Consider the following 25,225-nt stretch of genomic DNA (forward strand, 5'->3'; position numbering starts at 1 on the left):
GCCCTACATCCGAGACATCTCGGAAATGACTGCCAGACTACTAAAACCCCTTGGCATCATTATAGCCCACAAAGCCACCACCACACTGAAACAGCAGCTAATGAATTTGAAAGATACTATGCAGACAACAAGCAAAACTCATGTCATTTACAAAATACCATGCAGGACTGTAACAAACATTACATTGGACAAACAGGCAGAAAACTAGCCACCATGGTACATGAACATCAACTAGCCGCAAAAAGATATGACACCCCCCCCCCCACCCCCTTACTTGTATTCTTACGTACACATAAAGAAGGGCACCACTTTGACTGGGAAAACACGTTCATCCTAAATTAAAGTGGTGCTGGAAAATCACAGCAATTCAGGCAGCATCAGAGGAATAGGAAAATCGACAGTTGGGCAAAAGCCCTTCAGGAATTGAGGCAGAGTGCCTGCAGGGTGGAGAGAGATCCACCCTGCAGGCACTGTACCTCTATTCCTGATGAAGGGCTTTTGCCCAAAATGTCGATTTTCCTGTTCCTCGGATGCTGCCTGAATTGCTGTGCTTTTCCAGCACCACTCTAATCTAGAATCTGGTTTCCAGCATCTGCAGTCCTTGTCTTAACCTAGCATGTTCATCCTAGGACAAGCCAAACAGACACTCACGAGAATTCCTAGAAGCATGGCATTCCAATCGGAACTCTATCAACAAATATGTTAATGTGGACCCCATTTACACTGAGAGGGGAAAAAAAAACAGGAAATGACATCACCAACCCAAAGAAACCCACACATATAAATAGAAAGTAGAAATCATCAGCAGTGCTTTGTCCGGAGGCTAATCGAAAATGTTACCTAGCATGATGATGAAACGTCTGAAAACGAACCTTCCAGCTCAGCGAGCAAACCTACATCCAGAAGATATAAAAGTCTTTAGTATACACATGCAAACAGATTCAAGAACTGCTTCTTCCCTGCTGTTAGCAGATCTTTTGAATGGACCTCTCTTAATGTTGATCTCTCTGCACCTTCTCGGCAGCTGTAATGTTGTCTCCTGCCCTCTGTTCTGTTACCCTAATGTACTTGAATAGTATGAAGTGTCTGTAAAGTATCTAAGACCACGCTTTTCACTGTAGCTCTGTACACATGATAGTAATAAATCAAATCAAATGGTGAAGCAATCTTGAGGAACAAATAGTCACACCTGCTCCCAGTTCGTATGTTTATAGGGTATGTGTTCATGCATGATGGTAGTTCTTGAAAGAACATTTGGGAAGAAATTTTCCTCCAGCAAGCAGGTTGAGGGCCAGGGGACGGATTTGAAATAATTGGCAAAAGAATGAGAGGGAAAATGAATCCAACAGACCATGAACATATGGCCTTTAATAATGATGTTGGTCAGGTATGCAGGAATTTCCAACAAGTAGTTAGACACATACTTGTGTGCTAGGTCTGTAGAGGATGGGATGAAAAGGCTGGGCTTTTGAATTGATAAGACAGCTCTTACTGTGAGGCAATGGCACAGTGTTACTTCCATTTTATACTGTAAAAGGGTGGAAATAGTACATTGTATTGGAGGATAATCATATGTTTCATAATCTATCCCTAATTTCAGTCTTGACTGAACTTGCAGTGTAACTCTTAGCCTCAACACTTTGGGGATCCTGCGGATGAGCAGAGTGGGGTGGGGTTGCCTTGTTAGTAAGAAATGAAATTAAATCAATAACAAGAAATGAAGCTATATAATGTGGTCAAATCTTTGAAATTTGCTTGTTAATACATACTGGGCAAGGTAGTGATTTATTTTTGACCAATTGCTGATGTGACTGCTGAATGTAGTGTCACGGTTGGGATGTACGCTGAGGAGCAGTTCAAGTGATGTACATTTCTCCAGTTGAAATGTACATCACTTGAACCATTGCAGAGTTGCTGGATTCAAAATGGCAGGATGGGTTGCACACCTGCTTTTAGACTCGTGACCTGGGTGCAAATTCAGTCTAGACTGATGCAGATAAATTCTCCATTGCTGCTGGCTATGTGAAATATACTTGGAGTGTAATTGCAATTGGATGACTTGCCAACTTGGAGACCTGGAAAGACAAACTGCCTTCATTTTATTTCTTGAAGTGGTCAACATATTTAATCAGTTCTTTGTGTCATAATAGAGGTAAATGTAGAATTCCAGCATTGAACACGTTGACATGATGTGAGCAATCTGTCAGCATATGCTGATATTGCCTGAATTGGAGAGCAACGCCTTGTTGCCTTGGACAAGACAGTTCTTGGTGGCTGTGGCCTTTTAAATTCCTGAAGGCAGCTTTTTTTCTCCCCCTCTCCGCCCCCGTGAAATTTGCTTGCGTTGTTGGTGTAAAATCTGCAACAGTTCAGGAAATGCCCGCTCAAGGTCGCTTCTTAACTGTCTCCAGATCAGACTCTATTGTCTGCATTGACGTTGACACTGACATAAGTCAAAACTGACAGCAATAATTGCTTCATTTCTTTCAGGTCATAGGTCACAGGAGTCCGTTTTACTCAACTGATGTGGACAAGATTTTCAGTCTTATCAACAATTCCAGGCAAAATACTTGAGCGCACTGTATTAAACCTGCTGTTTACAATTCAGATGAACACTGGGCTTCTTTGTATTTTTACGAAAGAACTAAAGAAACATGATATATTTATTATGTTGCTGTTTAGAGCAAGAGGTTCTGTGATTTACTTGAAAAATCTTATTTCCTTGGGGCTGTAAGACGTAAACAGCACATTTGTGCTGTTGAGTAGATTTATTTGTAGCACTGTAAAAGGGAGGAAATAGTACATGTTTTGGAGGACATCAAAATGCATTTCATAATCTATCCTTCATTTCATAATCTATCCTTAATTTCAGTGTTGACTGAACTTGCAGTGTAACTCTCCACCTCAACACATCCTGGGCTTAGTGTGTTGGGAAGATGTCTGGGATCCTGGCGATGAACAGAAGGGGTGGGGTTGCTTTGTTAGTAAGAAATGAAATGAAATTGATTAACAAGAAGTGATACAGCATCAGAAGATGTAGAATCTGTGTGGGTAGAGTTGAGGAACTGCAAAGGAAGACAGACCCTAATGAGAGTAATGTTCAGGTCCTTGGGCAGTAGTCAGGATGTGGACAGAAGATAGAAAAGACCTGTAAGAAAGTTGCACTACAATAATAATGACATACTTCAATATGCAGGGGGACTGGGGAAATTAAGTTGCTAATGCATCTCATAAAGGAATGCAAGGAATGTCAGATTTATTTTTAAGAGCAGCTTATGGTAGAGCTTACTAGGGATTTGGTCATGTATTATGAGGCAGACTTGATCCGGGAGCTGAAGTTGAAGGAAACCATCAGGGACACTGACTATAATAGAATTCATCCAACAGTTTGAGGGAGAAGCTTGAATCGGATATAACGGTATTACAACTGAGTGAAGGTAACAACAAACACATGGAGGAGCTGGCCAGAGTTGACTGAAAGGGGGGAGGGGCTAGCAGGGAAGATAGTGGAGCAGCAATAGGAGGGGTTTCTGGAGATAAATTGGGAGGCAGAACAGAAATTCATCCTAAGGGGAGGGCCAGCACAAACTCAGCGGAAGCATACAATGTAGTGAAGATTTAAAGAGAAACCTTTCAAAACCAGCAGAGGGTAACTTGATGTAAAAATTAAAATGTGGGGAAGTAGATGAAATATGCGGGTAAGCTAGCTAATAACATAGCTTGCAAGAGTCTTTTAGATATATAAAAGGTAAGAGAGAGATGAAAGTGGACGTTAGACGGCAGGAAATTGGGGCTGGTGAAGCAATGACAGGGAACAAAGAAATGCAGAGGAATTGAATGGATACTTTACCTGTGTCCTCCCACTGGAAGACATCAGCAGCATACCACAACTTCAAGAGTCAGGGATTAGAGATGAGTGGAGTGGTAATCTACCCCACTTTATTGTTTTTTTTAAATAAAGTTATCCTCTGGTTTTAAAGGCTTCTCAATCCTTTGACTTTATCACATTGTTTGCTTTCTCTTTTGAGTTTATTTCATCATGAAAGGTGATGGACAGTTGAACAATTTACACGAGATGGAAGCTCCACAAGTATGGGGAGCTGGACACATCAAGGCAAACAGCAAAAGTTGTAGTAGTATATACGTTGATCTTTAGTCGGAGGTTCCAAATGAACCCCTTGTGGCCTTCTCCTGAGGTCACCATCACAGATGCCAGTTTTCAACCATTTAGCTAACATAAAAAAAAATGGCTGAAGGTGGTGAATATTGCCTAGGCTCCGGGCTCTGACAACGCTCTGGCAATGACGGCTCAAGCTCCATATGTATCTGTATCCCTCAACCAGCTGTTCCATGCAACTACAACGTATCCTATGCATAAAATGAGAGCATTTAATCCTGGGAAATACATTCCTTTCAGTCTACTCTCCATCTGAAAGCGATGGAATGGGTCATCGACAGTGTTTTCAAATGGCATTTGCAAAGAAAGAGGCTGTCTATTCATGCTCGGTTTGGATTGTTGAAAAGCCACACAGCATCTAATTACAGCCTTAATCCAAGCGTGGACAAAGGAGCCGAGTTCCAAAGGGGAGGAGAGTGTGACTACCCTTAACATTTAAGGCAGCATTTGACCAGCCGTGACATCACAAAACTTGAGCAAAACTGAAGCAAGTGGAAATTGCAGAGAGCATTCTGCTGGTTAAAAACATGTCTACACAATGAATGATTAGTTCTATTTGTTGAATGTTAGCCATCTAAGCTCCAGGATATCTCTGCAGGAATTCTTCAGTTAAAACTCTCGCAACACTAGGTTATGTCCACAACCACCTGGATGAAGGAGCAGTGCTCCGAAAGCCAGTGCTTCCAGTTAGACCTGTTGGACTATGACCTGGTGGTGTATGATTTTTAACATTGTACACCCCAGTCCAACACCGACATCTCCAAATCAGGAATTCCTCAGGGTAGTGTCATAAGCTGAATCATTTTCAGCCCCTTCATCAATGACACTCCCTCTATCATAAGGTCAGAAGTCTGGATGGTCACTAATGACAGCATTATGTTCATCACCATTCACGCTGCAAATGGACTGCAGCAGCTTAAGGTGGCAGCTGATCTGAATTCCAGGGTATCCAGTGAAGGGCAATAAATACTGGTCCAGACTGTGACGATCATGTCTTAAGTTTTTTTTTAAAAAGTACCTTGATGCTGACTTTGATTTTCTTTAGCCTTGTTAGTTTATCAATTGCAACCATTTGCTTGCCAAATTTGAAAATACATCTAACCTTTTAAAGTGTTACAGATAATCTTATTTCCTGAAAATATTAGGATCCATGGTTCATGCTTGATATGCTCTTTCACACAAATTCCTTAACTTTTGACATTATTATTCATAAGTTGAGAATCCTGCAGTTGAAATGGAGGCATTTATGTTCAGAAGGCATACGGTGTGTTAGATTTCATTGGTAGCGGGATTGAGTTCCGGAGCCGCAACATCATGCTGCAACTATACAAAACACTAGTGTGGCCACACTTGGCATATTGTGTACAGTTCTGGTCACCATATTTCAGGAAGGATGTGGAAGTGTTGGAAAAGCTGCAGAGGAGATTTATCAGGATGTTGCCTGGTCTGGAGGGAAAGTCTTAATGAGGAAAGGCTGAGGGACTTGGGTGTGTTCTCATTGGAGAGAAGAAGGCTAAGAGGAGATTTAGAGACGTACAAGATGATCAGAGGATTAGATAGGGTAGACAGTGAAAGTTTTTCCTAGTGTGTACAATAACTACAAATTGAAGGGTGATAGATTTAAGACTGATGTCAGAGACAGATTCTTTACGCAGAGAGTGATAAGGGTGTCGAATGCCCTGCCTGCCAATGTAGTCAACTCAGCCATATTAAGGAGATTTAAACAATCCTTGTATAAGCACACTGTAATGGGATAGTGTCGGGAGACGAGCTGAGAACAGTTCACAAGTCGGTGCAACATCGAGGAGCGAAGGGCCTGTTTTGCGCTGTATTGTTCAATGCTCTATGTTCTACTTAGCCTGTTGTGTAAGTATCTGCTATGAAAGTAGCCATCCTTTCCCTTGGTCTTGGTTTAAACAGTGTTGTTATTTTCTCCACTATCTGTTTTTGGACATTTTCCGTTCCAACCTATTTAGTTTTATATGAACTCCTAATCCCAGTAGCTTTAAAAATTATTCGTAAGTGTTCATGGTATGCCTACCTGCTGTCAAACATTAGGATGGTACAGTGACACAGTGGTCAGCACTGCTCCCTCACAACACCAATGACCTGGGTTTGATTCCAGCTTTAAGTGACTGTCTATGTGAAGGATATGTGTTCTCCCCTGTCTGCACGAGTTTTTGCCAGGTGCTCCGGTTTCCTCCCTTAGTCCAAAGCAGCTTGATAAACATAGCTCCACATTTTATTCGGTGAAGTACTGTTCGGGAGGGTTAATGCAGACTTGAAGAGCGTAATGACCTCCTGCACTGTAGGGATTTTGTGACTGAGCAGAAGCAGTCAGAGATGAGTAAGGAGTGTTGTGGCAATATTACTGCATCAGTAATCCAGAGACTAGGACAAATGTATATCTGACTATGGCAGAAATCTGTTATTTGATAAATCTAGAATAAAATTTGATTTGCCATATGGTTCACTTTCAGGAAGGAAATTTACTATCATCTACTTGGTGTGGTCTGTGTGATTTCAGGTTTGCAGTTATGTGGTTAACTCTTAACTGTTTTCAAGATGCTGGGCTGCTTCGTTATCTCTTGATTCACCATCAGCTTTAAGGAAAATTGGAGATTGCTGAGATGTTGCCAATGACACATTGATTCCAAGAATGAATTAAAAAAGGGCATTTCCTGCCTTGGTCTCACACAAGAGACCTACAATTTGTGTAAATGGATGCATGAGGAAGAAGGGAAAAAGTAGAATTTGTGTAGACTGCATCTTGTAACTGTTCTTGCTGATTTCATCTTGACTGATCCCATGTTCTGATTACAATTTTTTTAAAAAAGACCTTTATCCTAAAATGTTAAGCTAAGTGCTCCACTGAGCTTCAAGAGGAAAGGGTGGAGACTGGTACAATTGCAACATTTAAGAGGCATTTGGATGGGTATATGAATAGGAAGGATTTAGAGGGATTATGGGCCAAGTGCTGGCAAATGGGACTAGATTAGGTGAGGATATCTGGTCGGCATGGACGAGTTGGACTGAAGGGTCTGTTTCCATGCTGTCCATCTCTATGACTCTATATTTTGAGAGACCTAAAAAATCTTGTCGTAATGTATTTATTACTTGGGAGGCTACAAGCAGTTGCTGCTGATAATTTGGACTGGAAACTGAACAGAAGTGTGATGGAAATGTTAGAATGCTGTTGATGATAAGTTTGTGTTTTTATCAAGGTGATGGTTTAACACTTAAATAATTGGTTACTAATTGCAGGATTTGCTTTCAAAATACCGAAGAACTGCAGAAACTGGCAATCAAGTTGCCAGAAAATCTCAGCAGGTCTGGCAACGTCTGTGGAGAAAAAACAGAATTATGTTTTGGGTCCAGCAACCACCCTCCAGAATAGTTCTGAAGAATTGATGTTTATGCTTTGATGAAGTTGGGTGAGGAAGAAAGGGAAAAAGGTGAGCGGATAAATAGCGATGGGGTTCAGAGATATGAAAGATTTAGGTAAACACTGAGGTTTGAGTTAGCAGGCCAGGGCAGAAGAAAATCTGAATAAGTGAGAGGAGCTAAGAGTAGATGAGAATGGGTGACTGTGTTAAAAGCATCCCATGTCAGAATAGGACTGGTGTGGAGTGGATGTTTTTGCACCATAAATACCACTTCTTTCTGAACTGCTAAGAGTTCTGATGAAGAATCCCCAGACTTGAAATGTAACTCGGCTTTCTTCTCATGAATGCTGTCAGGCCTGCTGAGTTTCACCAGCAATTACAATTTCTGTTTTAGTAGTATGGGTAATGGGCCACAGTTACGAGGGGTGACAGCAGTTTCTGTAGGACTAAACTCACAAGTCAGAATTGAGGGTTAACTTTAGTAGTTCTAATCTAGCATGATATAAATTGATGAAACAATAGGATTTGTAAAGCTATGCTTTGTCATTGTTGTTGTTAAATGGAATGTGTTACTTGTTCAGCCTTCAATTTGTCGTCAGAACTGTAATGCTTGGTTGAGATCCTTTATGTTTCTGACACCGAAAATTGATGGTTGTCAGCTACAACAACATTCCAAATCAGCCCTTCCAAGGGGTACTTGAGCAAACTAATCTCATGGGATTACTCCTCACAAAGAGACTGTTTGTTTCTTTGAGACCATTTTTCTTATTTCCATGATTTTTACCAGTAGGATTTATGGTGGCTGAAGAGGCACCAATCATTGTTCAACTGGGACTTGTGAAATCGGTGTTTTGAATTCCTTTCATAGCACTTGCTTATATCTCAAATTACATTCTACAACAAATTGCTTTTAATTATCTATCCATTTTAAGGTGGGGTAAGAGTAGGCAAAATCAATACCATCTGGGATTAAGATCAGATTGGATTATTGGTGTTAAATGGAGAACAAGTGTGAGTTGAGCACACTTGAAATAGCTTTGGGAATTTTGAGCTCCATATAAGACAAGTGAACCACTCCACGTGAATTAAAATGTGAAAGCTTTTGATATTGATCGGAAGCACTGGAAAACACTATGTACTTTCAAGTACAAGTGTGTATGACTGGGCTCATGCGAGAATACTGAAGAAGGCATGTATGGAAGGTGGGCAGGCATTGTCTTCGAGCTCCTTAGATTGTCAGGGTGGTGTCAGTATTAGAGAATTACTAGTTACTAACCTTGATTGTGGGAAAACTTTTAGAAACAATAACTTAACAGTCATTAGACATATATATGCCCTAATGAAGGTGGGCCAACATGGTGGAGTTCATTCAAGTCTTGGTAACGGGACTTAATGAGAGAGATGAGCAAAGCATATGGGATCTTTAGTTTCAAAAGTAGAGGCAAGGACAAAAATGTAATGCTGCACCTTTTTTTGTTTTAACATGAAGCCGTGTTTAGGCCACAATGTCAAGTTCGCGCTTTCAGAAGGATGAGAGTGTTGTCGAACATAGAGGAGATTTTTCAGATTTGGTCCCAAAGAGTTTTAACTATAAGGCTAGTTTGAAGAAGATTGTGGGGTTATTGGAGGAAAGGAGATGAAAGTGTGCAAGGTTATGACAGGTTTTAAACGAGAGAGAAACCTTTTTCTTTGGTCTGTTTAGCTGTTGTAGCAAGGATTAGGAAACACAGATTTAAAATCTTGAGCAATAGATGCATGGGCACAATGAGGGAGAACACACTCTTAATGCAACAAATGGTAATGATCTGGAACTTACTGCCTGCATGGAATGTGGAAACAGTCAAATGACTTTCAAAAGGATTCTGATTGGGCACTTCAGGGAAATGAACTGTGAAATATGCTAACTGAGTGATGTCTGTGTAACCACTACCAATTTGACATTTTTGAAAACAATAATGTCCAATCATGTCCTTTAGAAAATAAAGTCTGTCTTTACCTGGTTTGGCCTTCATGTGATTCGAATCAAAGTGATTGATTCTTATCCATGGTGATGTTTGTTTAGTCTGAGCCGTGCAGTAATTAAAAACGTGTAGTGCATAGAAAAGACTTTATGAATGCATTGTTACTTAAAAATGCATGCGTGGAGATGCATAAGCTATGCCATAGGGTGGCAGGGTAATACAGTGGTTAGCAGTGCTGCCTAACAGCTCCAGAGACCTGGGTTCAATTCCCACCTCAGGTGACTCTGTGTGGAGTTTGCACATTCTCCCCGTGTCTGCGTGGGTTTTCTCCAGGTTCTCCGGTTTCCTCCCACAATCCAGGTTAGGTGATTTGGCCATGTTAAATTGTCCATAGTGTTAGGTGAAGGGGTGAATGTAGGGGAATCGGTCTGGGTGGGTTGCGCTTCGGTGGGTCGGTGTGGACTTGTTGGGCTGAAGGGCCTGTTTCCACAATAAGTAATCTAATCTAAAAAAAATTGAACTTGTGCAGGGAATGATTCTGTTGTTCTGGACAATATTTATATCTTAATCGACATCTCTATAACTGGCATAAGACCATAAGACACAGGAGCAGAATGAGACCATTCGGTCTATCATGTGTGCTCTGCTATTTGGTCATGGCTGATATGTTTCTCAATCCCGTTCTCCTGCCTTCTCCTTGTAACCCTTGATCCCCTTACCAATCAAGAACCTATCTACAGGCGGTCCTGGGATATTGTGCATTTCAGCAGCGTGATTTGGCTACAACATTACTGAAGAATTGAGGAATGATATTTTCGGGAGCAATTCCCTCTGTTGACCATAGCATGATTCCAGCTGGGATCTATTCTGCGCATGTGCCGGTGTCTGCACGGTCTCATGCACTGCTGCATACGTGTTGTCAGTATTGGTCTTTGTGCCATTCTGTGCATGCATCGAAGTCCGTACTAAAATCCCTGCCCTGTTCTGTGCATGCACCATGTCGGCGCTGGTCTTTGTACCATACCACGCATGTACCAATGTCAGCTACTGACACATCAGCTTTCGATGAGAGATGCGATCCATGGAGCAGGTTTCTTAATTTTTTTTTAAAATGTACTATGTTAAATTTCCTTTTGTTCCATTAATCAATATGATTTCAACCTTCATTCAGGCTGTGCTATACCTTACATTAGATGTTTGGATGATTGAGAGATAGTGAGTGATATTTTTGGCTGGTCTGCCCCTAACCCCACATTTCCCATAGTTCCCAGTATTTCTATTAAGTGATTTTATATTAAGCAAGGTTTCACTGGGACACAACTGTGGCATTTAGTTGTGTTCCAGTGGAATGTCACTTAATAGATAATGAGGTTGTCCCCTCTGGTCCTAGTCTTTCCTACTATTGGAAACATCTTGTCCACGTCTAATCTGTCCAGGCTTCTCAGTATTCTGGAAGATTCAATCAAAATTCCCCTCATCCTTCTATACTCGATGGAGTTTAGACCTCGAGTCTTTAATGCTCTTCATGCAACAAGTCCTTATGTAGCCTCAATAGTACATCTCTGCTCTTGTTTACTAGCCCTGTCAAAATCAATGATAGCATTGCATTTCCTTTATTCTACTTATTAACTGCATAACCTCACACTTTCCCACGCTGTCTTTCACCTGCCACTTTGCCAAGTCTGCGAACCTGTCCAAGTCCGCTCCAGCCTCCCTGTCAGTTCTTCCACCTATCTTTGTGTCATCTGCAAACTTAGCAACAATGATATCAATTCCTTTGTCTAGATTATTAATGTACAACATGAATAGTTGTGATCCCAACACGGACCCCTGTGGAATTCCACTAGCCACTGGCTGCCATCCTGAAAAAGACCCCTTTATCCCTGCTGTCTGCAGTCATTGAGTCATCTATCCAGGCCAATACCTTGTCCCTAACACCATGGACTCACCTTATGTAGCAGCCTCCTGTCCAGTGCCTTGTCAAAGGCCTTCAGAAAATCCAAATAGATCATGTCCACTGGTTCTTCATTACCTAACTTGCTGCTACCTCCTCAAAGAATTCTAACAGACTTGTCAGTGTGATGGCTTGACGAAGCTGTGCTGACTCAGCCCTATTTTACCGTGTACTTTCAAGTACTCCGCAATCTCATGATTAATAATGGACTCCAAAATCTTATCAACATGCAAGGACAGGATAGCTGTCTTATAAGTTCCGAGCTTTTGTCTCCCAACCTTCTTAAACTGGTGTGTTACATTAACCATTTTCCAGTCATCTAGGACTCTCCCTAACTCCAGGGATTCCTGAAAGATCACCAATTCTTCTATGATCTCCTAGTCTTCTCCTCCAGAACTCTGAGGTGTAGTCTGTCCAGTCCGGGTAGTTTACCCACTTTCAAATCTTTCAGCTGCCCCAGCACCTTCTCCTTACTGATGGTCACTGCACTCACTTCTGCCCCTGACTCTTGAACTTGTGGTATTCTACTAGTCTGTTCCATATGAAGGCTAATGTAAGGTTCCTATTCAGTTCCTCTGCCATTTCTTTGTTTCCCTTTACTCCTTGTCCAGTTGCTTTTTCCAGTAATTCCATGCCCACTGTTGCCTCTATCTTGCCTTGTGTATATCTTTTAAAAAACACACTTGCAATCTTTTTTCTAACTAGCTACCTTATCTCCGCCCCCTCAATTATTTGTTACTATTCACTCGTGGGCTGTGGGTATGGTTGGCTGGTCAGCATTTATTGCCCATCCCCAGTTGCCCTTGAAATGAGTGAGTTGCTCAGCGACTTTAGAGGCTGTTGAAAAGTCCAACAGATTGTCGTGGTCACATAGGTCAGACCAGGTGAGGAAGGTAGGTTTGTTTTCCCTGCAGGACATTTGTGAGCTTGTTGGGTATTTCTGACAACTGACAAGGGTTTCACAGTCCTCACTAGATTCTTAATTCAGAGTTCTTTATTAAATTCAGATTCCACCAACTACCGTGGTGGGATTCAAACCTGGATCCCCAGAACATCAGTGAAGTTTCTGGGTGGAAAGTCAAGTGATAATGCCACTAAGGCATTGCCTCCCTTTTGAAGGAAATGCTTTTTGCTAATTCAATTATCCTGTACTGGTTTTTAAATGCTTCCCAATCCTCTGTTTTCCCACTAATCTTACCATATTGTTTGCTTTTCCTTTTGCGTTTATGCTGTCCTTAACTTCCCTTATCAGCCATGGTCACCTCATCCTCTCTTTCTTATGCTTCTTCCTTCCTGAGATGAATGTCTGATGTGCACCTCCTGATTTACCCCCAAAACTCCTGTTAATACTGCTTTGTTTTCTTCCCTACTCCATTCCCCTTCCAGTCAATCCAGGGCACCCCTTGCCTCACGTCTTTGTAGCTTCCTTTAGTTGATTAGAGAACTGTTACATCTGATTCAACCCTCTTCTTCTTAACTGCAGGGTGAATTCTATCTGTTTATAGTCACTGTCCACTCAGCATTCCTTCGCAGTCTTTACAACTACATTTCTACCCTCCCTTGAATGTTCCATGTACCATGGTGCTATGGTCAGTTTGCTTATCCTCCCTGCAGTCCCCACACTCACCCAGTCGAGGAATAAGAATCTCAAATATGTTAGATAAGATCAAGGGCTGAGGATGCCTTTGCTTGCCTTGCTGGTAGTCTCACCTTTCTGTCCCTGACCACTGACTGTTAATCGGTTAATATAAGTGGTGTGACTGCTTCCTGAAACACAGTGACTCCCCCTCACTGATATGCTGCAGTGTTCTAAGCTCAGACTACAACTCATCAACTCTGAGTCGGAGTTCCTCAAGCAAACCAACACTTGCTGTAGATGTGGTCACTATAAACCACGGCGTTGTCCACCAGCTCCCCATATTGCTTGGTCTTTCATCCCCATTTTATTTACTTAATTCTTAATTTGATTTTTAAATCCTACTGATCTTTTAGTTAGTAATCTGTAAATATTCCCCTATTTACCTTCAATCTGAAAATCAACTATAATAATGATATTAGCAGCTATTACCAACCAATTAACTTGCAGCTTTCTTGTCATGTCATTCTTGTTTTGTGCTGGGCCTCTGAGCCGAGGCTTGAGATTGTCCTGTTAAAAAAAACTGACAAACCAAGCAAAGTAAGCAAGGACAAAGCACATCTTTGCCTCTGCACTGAACTCCCATGCTGCCTCCAACGTTCCTGAACTATATACTCACTTGGACTGTGTCTCTGTCTGCATGTGATCTCTCATTTCTGACTTCTTATCACTGTTGTTTGTGAATATTGTAGTGCACAAATTGATTTATGTTTGTGATTGTTTTCCCCCATTTACCTAGGTTAATGGAAAACCTAGGCCACAATGCTGTACTGTTGGTGGTGGTTTTGTAGTAATGTCATTGGACCAGCAATCCAGAACTCCAGGCACATGTTCTGCAGCATGTAGTTCGAATCCCACCATGACAGATGTGAAATTTGACATTTGTTTTTTAAAAAAACTGGAATAGGGAGCTGGCCTGTTCGTGACAGAATATCTAATGTTTATTGTCATAAAAACTCACCTAGTTCATTAATGTCCTCTCTGAAAGGAAACGTGCAGTGAGAGCTTCTTGCTATCATTCTCTGCCGCAAACTGTTCAGCTACCGAGTTGTGGTCAGGTCCCAGTTGGCCAAATCTACCTTGACTATGGTTAACCCCATCCCGTTTCCGATTATACGTTTTGCTTACAACCTGTGTATTCTGGAGTGATTGCCTGGCAAACAGGAGTGCAGAGGTACTTGGCATCAGGGCATGAGATTCCTAAAGCAGACACACTGCTGGAGAAACTCAGCAGTACTGGCAGCATCCTGTTTAAATTGAAATACTTTGTCTGCTGGCCACTCAATTTGTTTTGGTTTAGGTGTTGAGAAGCTTGCTGCAATCATGCCTCTTTCCCTCTATTGTTTTGCACACTGCTTTCCTTCCTGATGTATAGACTTGGCTAGGTGGACTGTGCCGCTACAGGGGTGGGGATTTCTCTAGTGACTTCCAGTAATGAATTTCTGACCAATTTAAAACCACTTCATTGTGCTGGGAGTAGTCATTTTTGGGGGAGGTAATGGTTGTGGACAGTCAGTTCCTGTTTACTGCTAATTTAGTTTGATACATTACAATCATCAGTCTTCAGATTCCCTGTAGTGCAGTGGTATCGTTCAAGGCCCACCTCCTGCAAGCAGTTGATCCAGTTCGATTTTCATATCTGTGGCTGAGAGAGTTCTTCTTGTAATCTGCATTGTGTGAAGTTTCCAGGACATGTTGTGTGAAAGAAGTGGGCAAAGATAATCAGTGCGTGTCACAGCAGAGCTTCTAATCATGGGATTCTACAGCACCTTCAAGCTATTCCTATATAGAGTAAGTCTGCCTCCTCTTATCTACTGCGGAGGATTCTTATTAATCAGTCTGCCAAGTTAATAACAGGATTGTTCTACGGAGAAATCGGTCTTTACATCTTTGATCTCTAAGAATTCAGAATCTCTAGGCTTTTCATCTTCAGGTCCTTTTAGAGGTTGATTTAAGTCTGTTCAAGCTGCTCACCTGGACTGTATGGAGTTGTCCCGGTGTTGCAATCAGCACTGTCAGCGAGAAAAGGATTTTGAAGGATCCGCAGGAGCTAGCAGGGTACTTTTTCCCTTGTCTAGAGTCTATATAGACTGAGTGTTGATAATTGAATATGAACAAGAAGTGATTCATCCCCACATTATCTCTGTTTTCTCCTCTTTTTTTTTTCCCTCATTCTAAATACATTCTCACACCCCCGCCACCCCACCAGAGGTCTTCTCCTATTCATGTTGCTGCTGGCTTCTGTCTCTCTTGAGTAAATAGTACTAATAATTTTGTTTTAGTTTGATTTCATTTATTTTGAATGAGTGAATGACATGACCTGCCTCACCTCTGTTCGTAACACATTTTCATGCTGTTTTCGTGCCTGGTTTGCCTGCCTGTCAAGCCTGACTTGTAAACAGTGCTAAATTCTTGAATGTTAAGTTTAAAATATGATGCTTTCTGAAGGATAACAATTTGAATTGGGGTTGAGTCAAGCTGAGGCAGCTGAAGTGATGGGATGTGTCGTTATGTTGACAGTCTCTAGGGAACAAATCACTTTGGGTATTAAGTAGGAAAAATAAGTCTATTCCTGCTTTCCCTGAGTCCTCATCAAATTTAGATCCCCTCAGTCTCCGAACCAAAACAGAACACAAGCCAGTTTTGAACAGCTAGTAACTTCATCTGTTAAAACTTGAATAGGACTCAGGTGAGTTTCAACTTCAACACCTTCGTAGTCAGTGTTTTCTGAGATTTAGTTCTCAACTGGGGTCTCAGCTGGACTATGTACAACTGAAGCATCATTTCCACTGCCTTGTATTCCAGGCCCTTAAAGTAAAGACCGATATTCCATTTGACTTTGCTGGTTAACTTCTCATATCAGTGCACTAATTTGTGGGGATTTGTGTGGAGGGCTTGGTCTTTCTACTCTATGCTTACTCTCTCCATTCAATAAATAATCAGATTTGTTTCTGATGCAATTCAGGTATTCCCTTTTCATAGATTTGTCCACTCACACTGACTGTGCTGTGCTGCAAACCCCTCTTTTCTCCCTGGTTTGGTGTCATTTACAAACTTGGGAAAAAACCTTGTTTCTTAGTCCCTGACCTGCATATGGTTAGAAAGGTAAGGCCCTTTCCTCGATGTTCCTTAATTCTACGGGTGTGCAGCCGCTCTGAGGAACTATGCCTGCTGATGACTGTGCCAGCATTTTAACTTGCAGTTTCGAAAGTCGGTGATGATACTGATGGAGGTCCAGGCACACACACACGAGATTATTTAGTAACGCCTAATTAAAATCTTGTAACTCAAACAGCAACAGTTCAAGAAGGCAGTTCACTATCTTCTTGAGGGGTTACGAGTGATGTCACATGATGTGAATGAAGAGGGAAAAACCCTTGGCTTGTAATATAAGGCACTGTCCAATGGAAAATGCAGTCTTTGGTATATCATGTGATGTGTTTGACTGAGACTCCATTTTGATTGCTATTTGACAATGTTAGAAGAGCATGATGTTGCCCTTGGTATCTCTTGCTGACGTTCTTATTTGCCCAACACCAAAAGAAACGAGTGTTTTTGCTGTTTGTAGAACATCGTTGCAGCCAATTTCACTCAGTATCAATAATTTTGCACACGCTCTTCAGACTCTCCTTCTGAGGACAAGGACAGCAAGATCTAAATTTCCTGCAAAACTTGGAAGACATATTGAAGAACGCACCTAAAGATGTTAACCATATGAAGGACTTGGATGAAGAACTGAGGATTTTCTTATCTGAATTTGTAAATGACATGAGGGAGCTGAGAGCAAGAGTTCACAGCACAACATGGTCAAAGCTGGCAAATCTATGAAGATGGGTTACCACATGGTATCTGAACCAAATGTGAATATTTGCTGAATGGGGAGAGTTAGCATTGAGCAGCAGAAAGACTGAGGAGTCACACGTGCACATGAATTCCAAATGTATCAGAAAATTAATTTCTTTCTTGAATATATTTGTAAGTTGTCATAGTTGACTTTGGTCTCAATTTCATACAAGACACTAAGTTGTCTGTAAGCCAACGTATTTAATTAAAAATGAAGAATTTGTTCACCGGTATGACTGGTGGATTTTGGAGTAGCAGCTGACCTTTATCCCCAGTCCATCTTTATTGTCTTTTAGGCTTGCTGGCATATGTGAGATGGTAGATCAACCTTCTCCACCTGAGAGGGCATAGTAGACTGGATCGTTAGCTTTTGTGAGGAGTTTTGTAACAGGTTTGCTTATAATTTGACTTCGTTTGTTTTGGGAATACTATCCCAGCATAAAAACACTTAATAGAGTCTATCAATTAGTACATAGATCTTGCTTCTCTCTTCGCTACGTTGAATCATAGCATACACTGTGCAGAGATCTGATGCATTCTTCTTTTTTGTAGATGTGGAGCTTTATTAGCATCTCTGGTTGTATATTGCAGTTGACCTAAAGCACATCAAATACCATTTAGGGGATGTTGGTTTCTACAGACAGACAAGCTTCAGAGATGAATAAAATCACAGTGCCTTTCTCAGCAGGAAAGGACTGCTCAGTACTGAATAATTAAACTGTTTTTAAATTGAAGTAAACCAGCAAGAAAAAGGATTCCTATGAGGACAGGAACGTTGGGAGCAAAATGAGATTGGTATCTATCCAAGGATGTCTTTCACCACCAGCACCTCTGTTCATTTTCAAAGCAAACAGCAGGATGACAGTTTGTGACAAAAAAAGTACTGAAAGAACTGTGGATGCTGGAAATCAGAAACCAAAACAGAAATTACTGGAAAATCTCATCAGATCTGGTAGCATCTGTGGAAAAAAATCAGAGTTTTAGGCCCAATGAGCCTTCAGAAGAAGGTTCTCTCCACAGATGCTCCAGCAATTTGTTATTGTTTGGCTGAAAGTTTCTGAACCTAGTTAGGAAATTAACCTGAATTCCAAATTATTATAACTTTAAATATTTAACTGTATCTGCTCCAAATTCAGTTCCTTGCTTGATGTCTTTGAAATCTGTGGACTGATTTCATTGCATTGTAGTTTATTAACCTAAGCATTCTAGTCCTTCAGTAACAGACTAAAGTTGTGAGATCAAACCATATCACGGCAAGTTATGATACCCAGTTAAATAATTGAGGTAATTTATGGCTGGCATCAGAATATGATGGTAGAAGTTGTCAGATTGTGAAAAAGCAAAAACCAAATCCAATTGATTCACGAACTTCTGGGGCGGTGACCTTCCCACCCACCAGGGAATGTTATTCTCGCCCCTCACTTGTGCACTTTCCTTGTTTTCACAAAAGTGTTGGTGTCCCTGGCAAGATCACCATTGGTTGCCCATCCCAAATTCACTTATAACTAAGTGACCATTGAAGGTATTTCAGAGGGCAGTTAGTAGTCAACCACATTGCTGTGGGTCTGTACTTGAGTGTAGACCAGATCATGTATGGCAGACTTCATTCCCTAATAACAAGTGAATCACTGGGTTTTTATGATAATTGATAGTTTCATGCTTTCATTTCCAGGTTAGTTTAGTTGAATCGAAATTTCTGCGGTAGTTGGATTTGAACCGCTGTCCTGGTAGTCTGGGCCTCTGAATTATTAGTCTAATCACAAAAATACCTTTCCAATGAGCCTCCCCAAATTGTGCCTTAATGCCATCAGGGATGAGCTGCAAGTCCTACATGATGGTGAATCCACATTTAAAGAAGAAATTTTGAAATCAATCCCAAGGATAGCCTTGTGGAATTAATTTTGGAATGAATTTACCAACACGTTTATTTGATTTATTATTAATTTGATTTACTATTGTTACATGAACTGAGATACGGTAAAAGGTATTGTATTGTATGCTACCTATGTACATCAGGGTAATAGAATAGAATGCAGAATATAGTGTTACAGCTACAGAGAAAGATCAACTCCGTTTTGAGAAGTCCGTTCAGAAGTCTAACAGCTGGGAATAATCTGTTGGTACATGCTTTCAAACCTTTGTATCTCCTGCCTGATGGAAGAGGGTGGAAGAAAGTATAACTGGGTTGGGAGAGGTCTTTGATTATGCGTCTGCTTTCCCAAGGCAATGGGAAATGTAGTCCGAATCAATGGAAATAATGCTCGTTTTTGTGATGGGCTGGGCTATGTTCACAGCTCTCTGAAACTTGCGGTCTTAGGCAAAACAGTTGTCATATCAAGCTGTGATGCATACTTTCTATGGTGTGTCAGGATGGCATGGTGGCTCAGTGGTTAGCACTGCTGTCTCACAGCATGAGGGATATAGGTTTGATTCCAGCTTCAGGCAGCTGGATGTGTGGTGTTTACATGTTCTCCCCGTGTCTGCATGCGTTTCCTCCAGGTGCTCCAGTTTCTTCCTATGGTCCCAAGATGTGCAAGTTAGGTGAATTGACTATGATAAATTGCTCATAGTGTTCAGGGATGTGTAAGTTAGGTATGTTAGCCATGGGAAATGCAGGGTTACAGGGAGAGGGTGGGGGTGGGGATCTGTTTGGGATGGTCGTCTGAGGGTTGGTGTGGACCTGTTGGGCCATATGGCCTGTTTCCACACAACAGGGGTTCTACACAAAAGAAATCCATTAAAAATTGTTGAGTCATTGTCAATATGCTGAAGTTCCTCCGCAATTTGAGGCAGTAGTGGCATTGATGTGCTTTCCTGACTGTAGTTTTGATGTGGATGGACCAGGATAGATTGTTGGTGATATTTACTGCAAGGAAGCTCTCGACCATCTCTACCTCAGCACGCACGTTACAGATAGAGGAATGTACACCGCTCCACTTCATGATGTTGATGACCAGCTCCTTTATTTTGCTGACTTTGAGGGAAAGATTGCTTTTGCACCATGCCACTAAGCTGCCCATCTCCTCAACATACACTGTACCATCGTTATTTGAGATCCAACCCACTTCAATGATGTCATTACAAATTTGTAAATGAAATTGGAGCTGAGTTTGGCTACAGTCATTGTACTCACCCAGATTTGTGCTACCTGGTCTTGAGGAGTGGCAGCTGAAGTTTAATTTAGATAAATGCGAGGTGCTGCATTTTGGAAAGGCAAATCAGGGCAGGGCTTATATACTTTAATGGTAAGGTCCTGGGGAGTGTTACTGAACAAAGAAGACCTTGGAGTGCAGGTTCCTATTTCCTTGACAGTGGAGTCTTGGGTAGATAGGATATTGATTAAATTATTTAGTATGTTTTCCTTTATTGGTCAGACCATTGAGTATAGGAATTAGGAGATCATGTTGCTGCTGGGCAGGAAATTGATGAGGCCACTTTTGAAATATTGTGTGCAATTCTGGTCTCCTCTTATCGGATGGATGTTGTGAAACTTTGAAGACATCAGAAAGCATTTACAAGGATGTTGCCGGGTTTGGAGGGTTTCAGCTGTCGGAAGAGCCTGAATAGGCTGGGTTGTTTTCCCTGGAATGTCGAGGCTAATGGGTGACCTTAGCGGCTTATAAAATCATAAGGAACATGGATAGGATTGTCATCCCATTTACCATCTCCCCCCTCCCCCCAACCTCAGCCGAAGCAAAACACTCTGAGATGCCATGTGGTTTTACCTCTCTCTTTATGCTGAGCCCTGGAGGGAGAGAGGACAATCGCCAATGTGCACAGGGACATGAGTTCATGGTCTTCCCTCCAATAACAGTTTCTCAATGAACCAAATAGTCATTTTACAGGGAGGAACATCCAGATAAGGCAACATTTGTATTAATTGGTGACCATTACAATCAATGAGTATCAATAGCAGAGACCAAGCCCTTTCCTGTTGTACAATGAATGTTCTTAACTTTGTTAATGGGATTCATACAATTGTTAGCTGACCTTACATACTGAATGCTTCAAATATTGTTAAATGGCTCTACATAATGACCGCTTTTCCACCTTGTTAACCAATTACCCTTGCCTCCAGCACCCCATTGTTAACTGTAAGTTCTTATCTGATCTGAGTCATACTCAGCCTGACCTCTTGTTTCGCAAAACTCAGAACTTAACTCTTTTCCTGTCTGCTTATACCCTATACACATTCTCAGGACAAGTAGACAAGGTATTTGCTCTTGGGTGGGGCAGTCCAGTACTAGAGGGTATAGGTTTAGAGTGAGATGGGAAAGATGTAAAAGAGACCTAAGGGGCACCTTTTTCATGCAGAGGGTAATGATGGAGGTTGATACAATTGCAACATTTAAAAGGCATCTGGATGGGTATATGAATAGGAAGGGTTTGGAGGGATATGGGCCAAGTGCTGGCAAATTGGACTACATTAATTTAGGATATCTGGTTGGCATTAGACGGGTTGGACCGAAGGTTCTGTTTGCATGCTGTATATCTCTATGACTCTGTTTCCACATCATGAGCTAGAATGAGCCAAAGTCAAACAGCCTCATTTTCAAAGTCTGACAACTAATGATATCTTTATTGAGGTGACTAGGAGACAGTAAGGACTGCAGATGCTAGAAGTCAAGAGTCAATAGATGTAAAGCTAGAAGAGCGCAACAAGTCAGACAGCATCTGAGGAGCAGGAAAGTTAGTGTTTCAATCCGAAATGCTGACTTGCATGCTCCTTGGATGCTGCCTGATCTGCTGTGCTCTTCCAGCTTCATAGCTTTTTAAAAAACAGTATTTGGATGTATGAACACGAAATGCCTGCTAGCTTTCAAACAAATATTCTGCCTTTCCATGAAATTAAAGATAAGCTTACATTGTGGAAGTGCCTCAACAGGTTTCAAACAGTTTAGAGCACTTCAGATGTAATCCATTACTTGGAAGTGCGGTGTCTGTTGTTTCCAACTGCGTCACACAAAAGGTCCCATGAACAACCCAGAGATGAATGGCCACTCCTCATGCTGGTGTTAATAATGGTTGGAGGAGTGCCTGCCAGAGTGGTTGTTCTCTGCTCTGAACCATGGGTTCTGTTGATCTGAAATTGGGAAAAATTAGAACACATAGGTGGAGGCTCACTCTGACCTCTCTTCTGAATAAACCCGCCACTTCCTCTGGAATAGAGTAGCCCTTGAAGCAAAAACCTTATTATTTTATGATGGGACTGTTGCCAACTGAACCAAGCTAACATAATTTTGTTTTTGTATTGCACATCCTCTGCTTGTTTTGAGTAAGTTTACATTCTTGAAGGATGATGATGACCAATTGGAGAACCTGGGTACTCTTTGGATGATTTGTGTTCAAAGTCATTTGGGATTCAGAGTACGTAGAATAATACAGCGCAGAACAGGCCCTTCAGCCCTCAATGTTGTGCTGATCTGTAAACTAATCTAAGCCCATCCCCCACACTATACAATCGTCATCCATATGCTTATCCAATGACTGTTTGTTTAAATGTCCCTATTGTGGCTGAGTTAACTACATTGGCAGGCAGTGCATTCCACGCCCTGACCACTCTCTGTGTAAAGAACCTGTCTCTGACATCTGTCTTAAATCTATCACACCTCAATTTGCAGCTATGCCACCTTGTACAAGCAGATGTCATGGTCCTAGGAAAAAGACTGTTACTGTCCACCCTATCTAATCGTCTAATCATCTTCTATGTCTCCACTAAATCCCCTTTTTAGTCATCGTCTCTCCAGTGAGAACAGATCCAGGTCTCTCAGCCTTTCCTCATAAGACCTTCCCTCCAGACCAGGCAACATCCAAGTAAATCTCCTCTGCACCTTGTCTAATGCTTCCACATCCTTCCTGTAATGGGGCGACCAGAAGTGTACACAATATTCCATATGTGACCACACTAGCATTTTGTACAGTTGCAGCATAACATCACGGCTCTGGAACTCAATCCCTCTACCAATAAGACCTGACATGCTGTGTGCCTTCTTAACAGCACTATCAACCTGAGTGGCAGCTATCAGGGATCTATGCACATGAATTCCAAGCTCCCTCTGCACATCCACGCTACCAAGAATCTTTCCATTGACCCACTATTCTGCCTTCCTGTTATTATTCCCAAAGTGAATCACGTCATGTTTAGCTACACTGAAATTCATTTGCCACCTCTCCGCATAATTCTGCAGTTTATCCAAATCCCCCTGCAACATTCTTTCATACTGTCCACCATTCCACTGACTTTAGTATCATCAGCAAACTTGCTAACCCATTCACCTATGCCTGTCTCCAAGTCATTTATAAACATGACAAACGGCAGTGGTCCCAAAACATATCCTTGTGGCACACCACTAGTAACCAGACTATAGGCTAAATATTTTCTACCAACCATCACTCGCTACCATCCTACAGAATGCCAATTTCTAATCCAAACTGCTAAATCACCCTCAATCCCATGCCCCCCATTTTCTCCAACAGCCTACCATGTGGAACCTTATCAAAGGCTTTATTGAAGTCCGTGTATACCACACCAACTGCCGTACCCTCATTTACATGCTTGGTCACCTTCTCAAATAACTCGATGAGGTTTGTGAGACACGACCTGCCCTTGACAAAACCATGTTGACTGTCTACAATCAAATTGTTGTTTGCGAGATGATTATAAATCCTACCTTTTATAATCCTTTCCAAAATCTTTCCTACAACAGAAGTAAGGCTCACTGGTCTATAATTACCAGGGTTATCTCTGCTGCCCTAGTTGAACAAGGGCACAAGTTTTGCAATCCTCCAATCCTGTGGTACTAAAAACCTGTAGGCAATGACTACTCAAAGATAAAGGCCAAAGGCTCCCTAACTTCCCTGAGAATCCTCGGATAACTCCCATCCAGCCCAGGGAACTTGTTTATGTTCACACGTTCTAGAATTGTTAGCACCATCTCCTTACTAACCTCGATCCTTTCAAGTCAAATACCCCGTATCTTAGTCTTTGTCTACATTATTCTCCTCGAGTGAAAACAGATGGGAAATATTTGTTTAGCACCTCTCTGATCTCCATAGGGTCCACACACAACTTCCCACTTCTATCTTTGAGTAGCCCTATGCCTATCCTCGTCATCCTTTTATTTCGCACATCCCAGAGAAAGCTTTAGGGTTCTTATTTATTCTACCCGCTAAAGATTGTTCATGTCCTCTCCTAGCTCTTAACTCTCTTCAAATCCTTCCTAGCTAACTTGTAACTCTCCATCATGTCGTCTGAACCATCTTGTCTCAACATCGCATAAGCCTCCCTCTTCTGCTCAAGAGATACAATTTCTTTGGTAAACCACAGTTCCCTTACCTTATCACTTCCTCCCTGCCTGACAGGGACATACCTATCAAGGATACACAATATCTGTTCCTTAAACCAGCTCCACATTTCGGTTGTCCCCATCCCCTGCATTTTGCTACCCCATTCTATTGCCTCCTAAGTCTTGCCTGATCACGTTATAATTGCCCTTGCCCCATCGATAACTCTTCTCCTGTAGCATGTACCTACCCTTTCCATCGTTAAATTAAACATAACCGAATTATGGTCACTTTCTCCAAAGTGCTTACCCACCAATAAATCAAACACCTGGCCTGGTTCATTACCAAGCACCAGGTCCAGTGTGGCCTTTCCGCTTGTCGGCTCATTGACAAACTGTGTCAGGAAACACTTGCACACGTTGGACAAAAATTGATCCATCTGACTTATCAGAGTTATAGCATTTCCAGTCAATGTTGGGAAAGTTGAAGTCCCCCATAATGATCACTCTGTTCCTTTCATTCCTACCCAGAATTGTTTTGCCAATCCTTGCCTCTACCTCCCTGGAACTTTGCGGAGGCCGATTTAAAAACTCCCAGCAGTGTGACCTCTTCTCTCCCGTTTCCAGTCTCAGCCTGTACCACCTCAGATGATCCTCATCAAAAGTTCTTTCAGCCACCGTTGTACTGTCCTTTTACCACCTTCCCTGATTTTAATGAAAGATCTAAACCCTGGAACCTGCAGCATCCATTCCTGACCCTGCTCTATCCACGTCTGTCGCCGAAATGGCCATAAGATCGAAGTCCCAGGCACCTATCAATGCGCAAGCTCAACTACCGTATTCCGGATACTCCTGGCATTGAAGTAGACACACTTCAAACTTACCTATTGTCTGCCAGCACACTCATGTGACCGTGAAATCCTTTCCATGTCCTCCCTAATCTCATCCTCCTGTGTACTGGAACTGCACTACAGATCCCCATCCA

The 25,225-nt window shown here is 41.8% G+C and overlaps 1 protein-coding gene across 3 annotated transcripts in view; it reads left to right on the forward strand.

Moving 5' to 3' along the window:
* The window catches only part of LOC132816916 (F-box/WD repeat-containing protein 7-like), a 212,418-nt gene that overhangs the window by 84,817 nt on the left and 102,376 nt on the right, over positions 1 to 25,225 (forward strand). The window contains exon 1 of one of the 3 annotated variants that reach the window (XM_060826941.1): positions 5,984 to 6,043. The exons of 1 other annotated variant lie outside the window; for it this stretch is intronic. In XM_060826941.1, coding sequence (XP_060682924.1) covers positions 6,023 to 6,043 — 21 coding nt within the window. In that variant the 5' untranslated portion in view covers positions 5,984 to 6,022. Of the gene's footprint in view, positions 1 to 5,983; positions 6,044 to 14,771; positions 14,906 to 25,225 lie in introns of those variants that run through there. One more of the 3 variants, XM_060826940.1, reaches the window with a different exon arrangement.

This window comes from Hemiscyllium ocellatum, chromosome 6 (genome assembly GCF_020745735.1).
Source record: "Hemiscyllium ocellatum isolate sHemOce1 chromosome 6, sHemOce1.pat.X.cur, whole genome shotgun sequence".
Taxonomy (NCBI): domain Eukaryota; kingdom Metazoa; phylum Chordata; class Chondrichthyes; order Orectolobiformes; family Hemiscylliidae; genus Hemiscyllium; species Hemiscyllium ocellatum.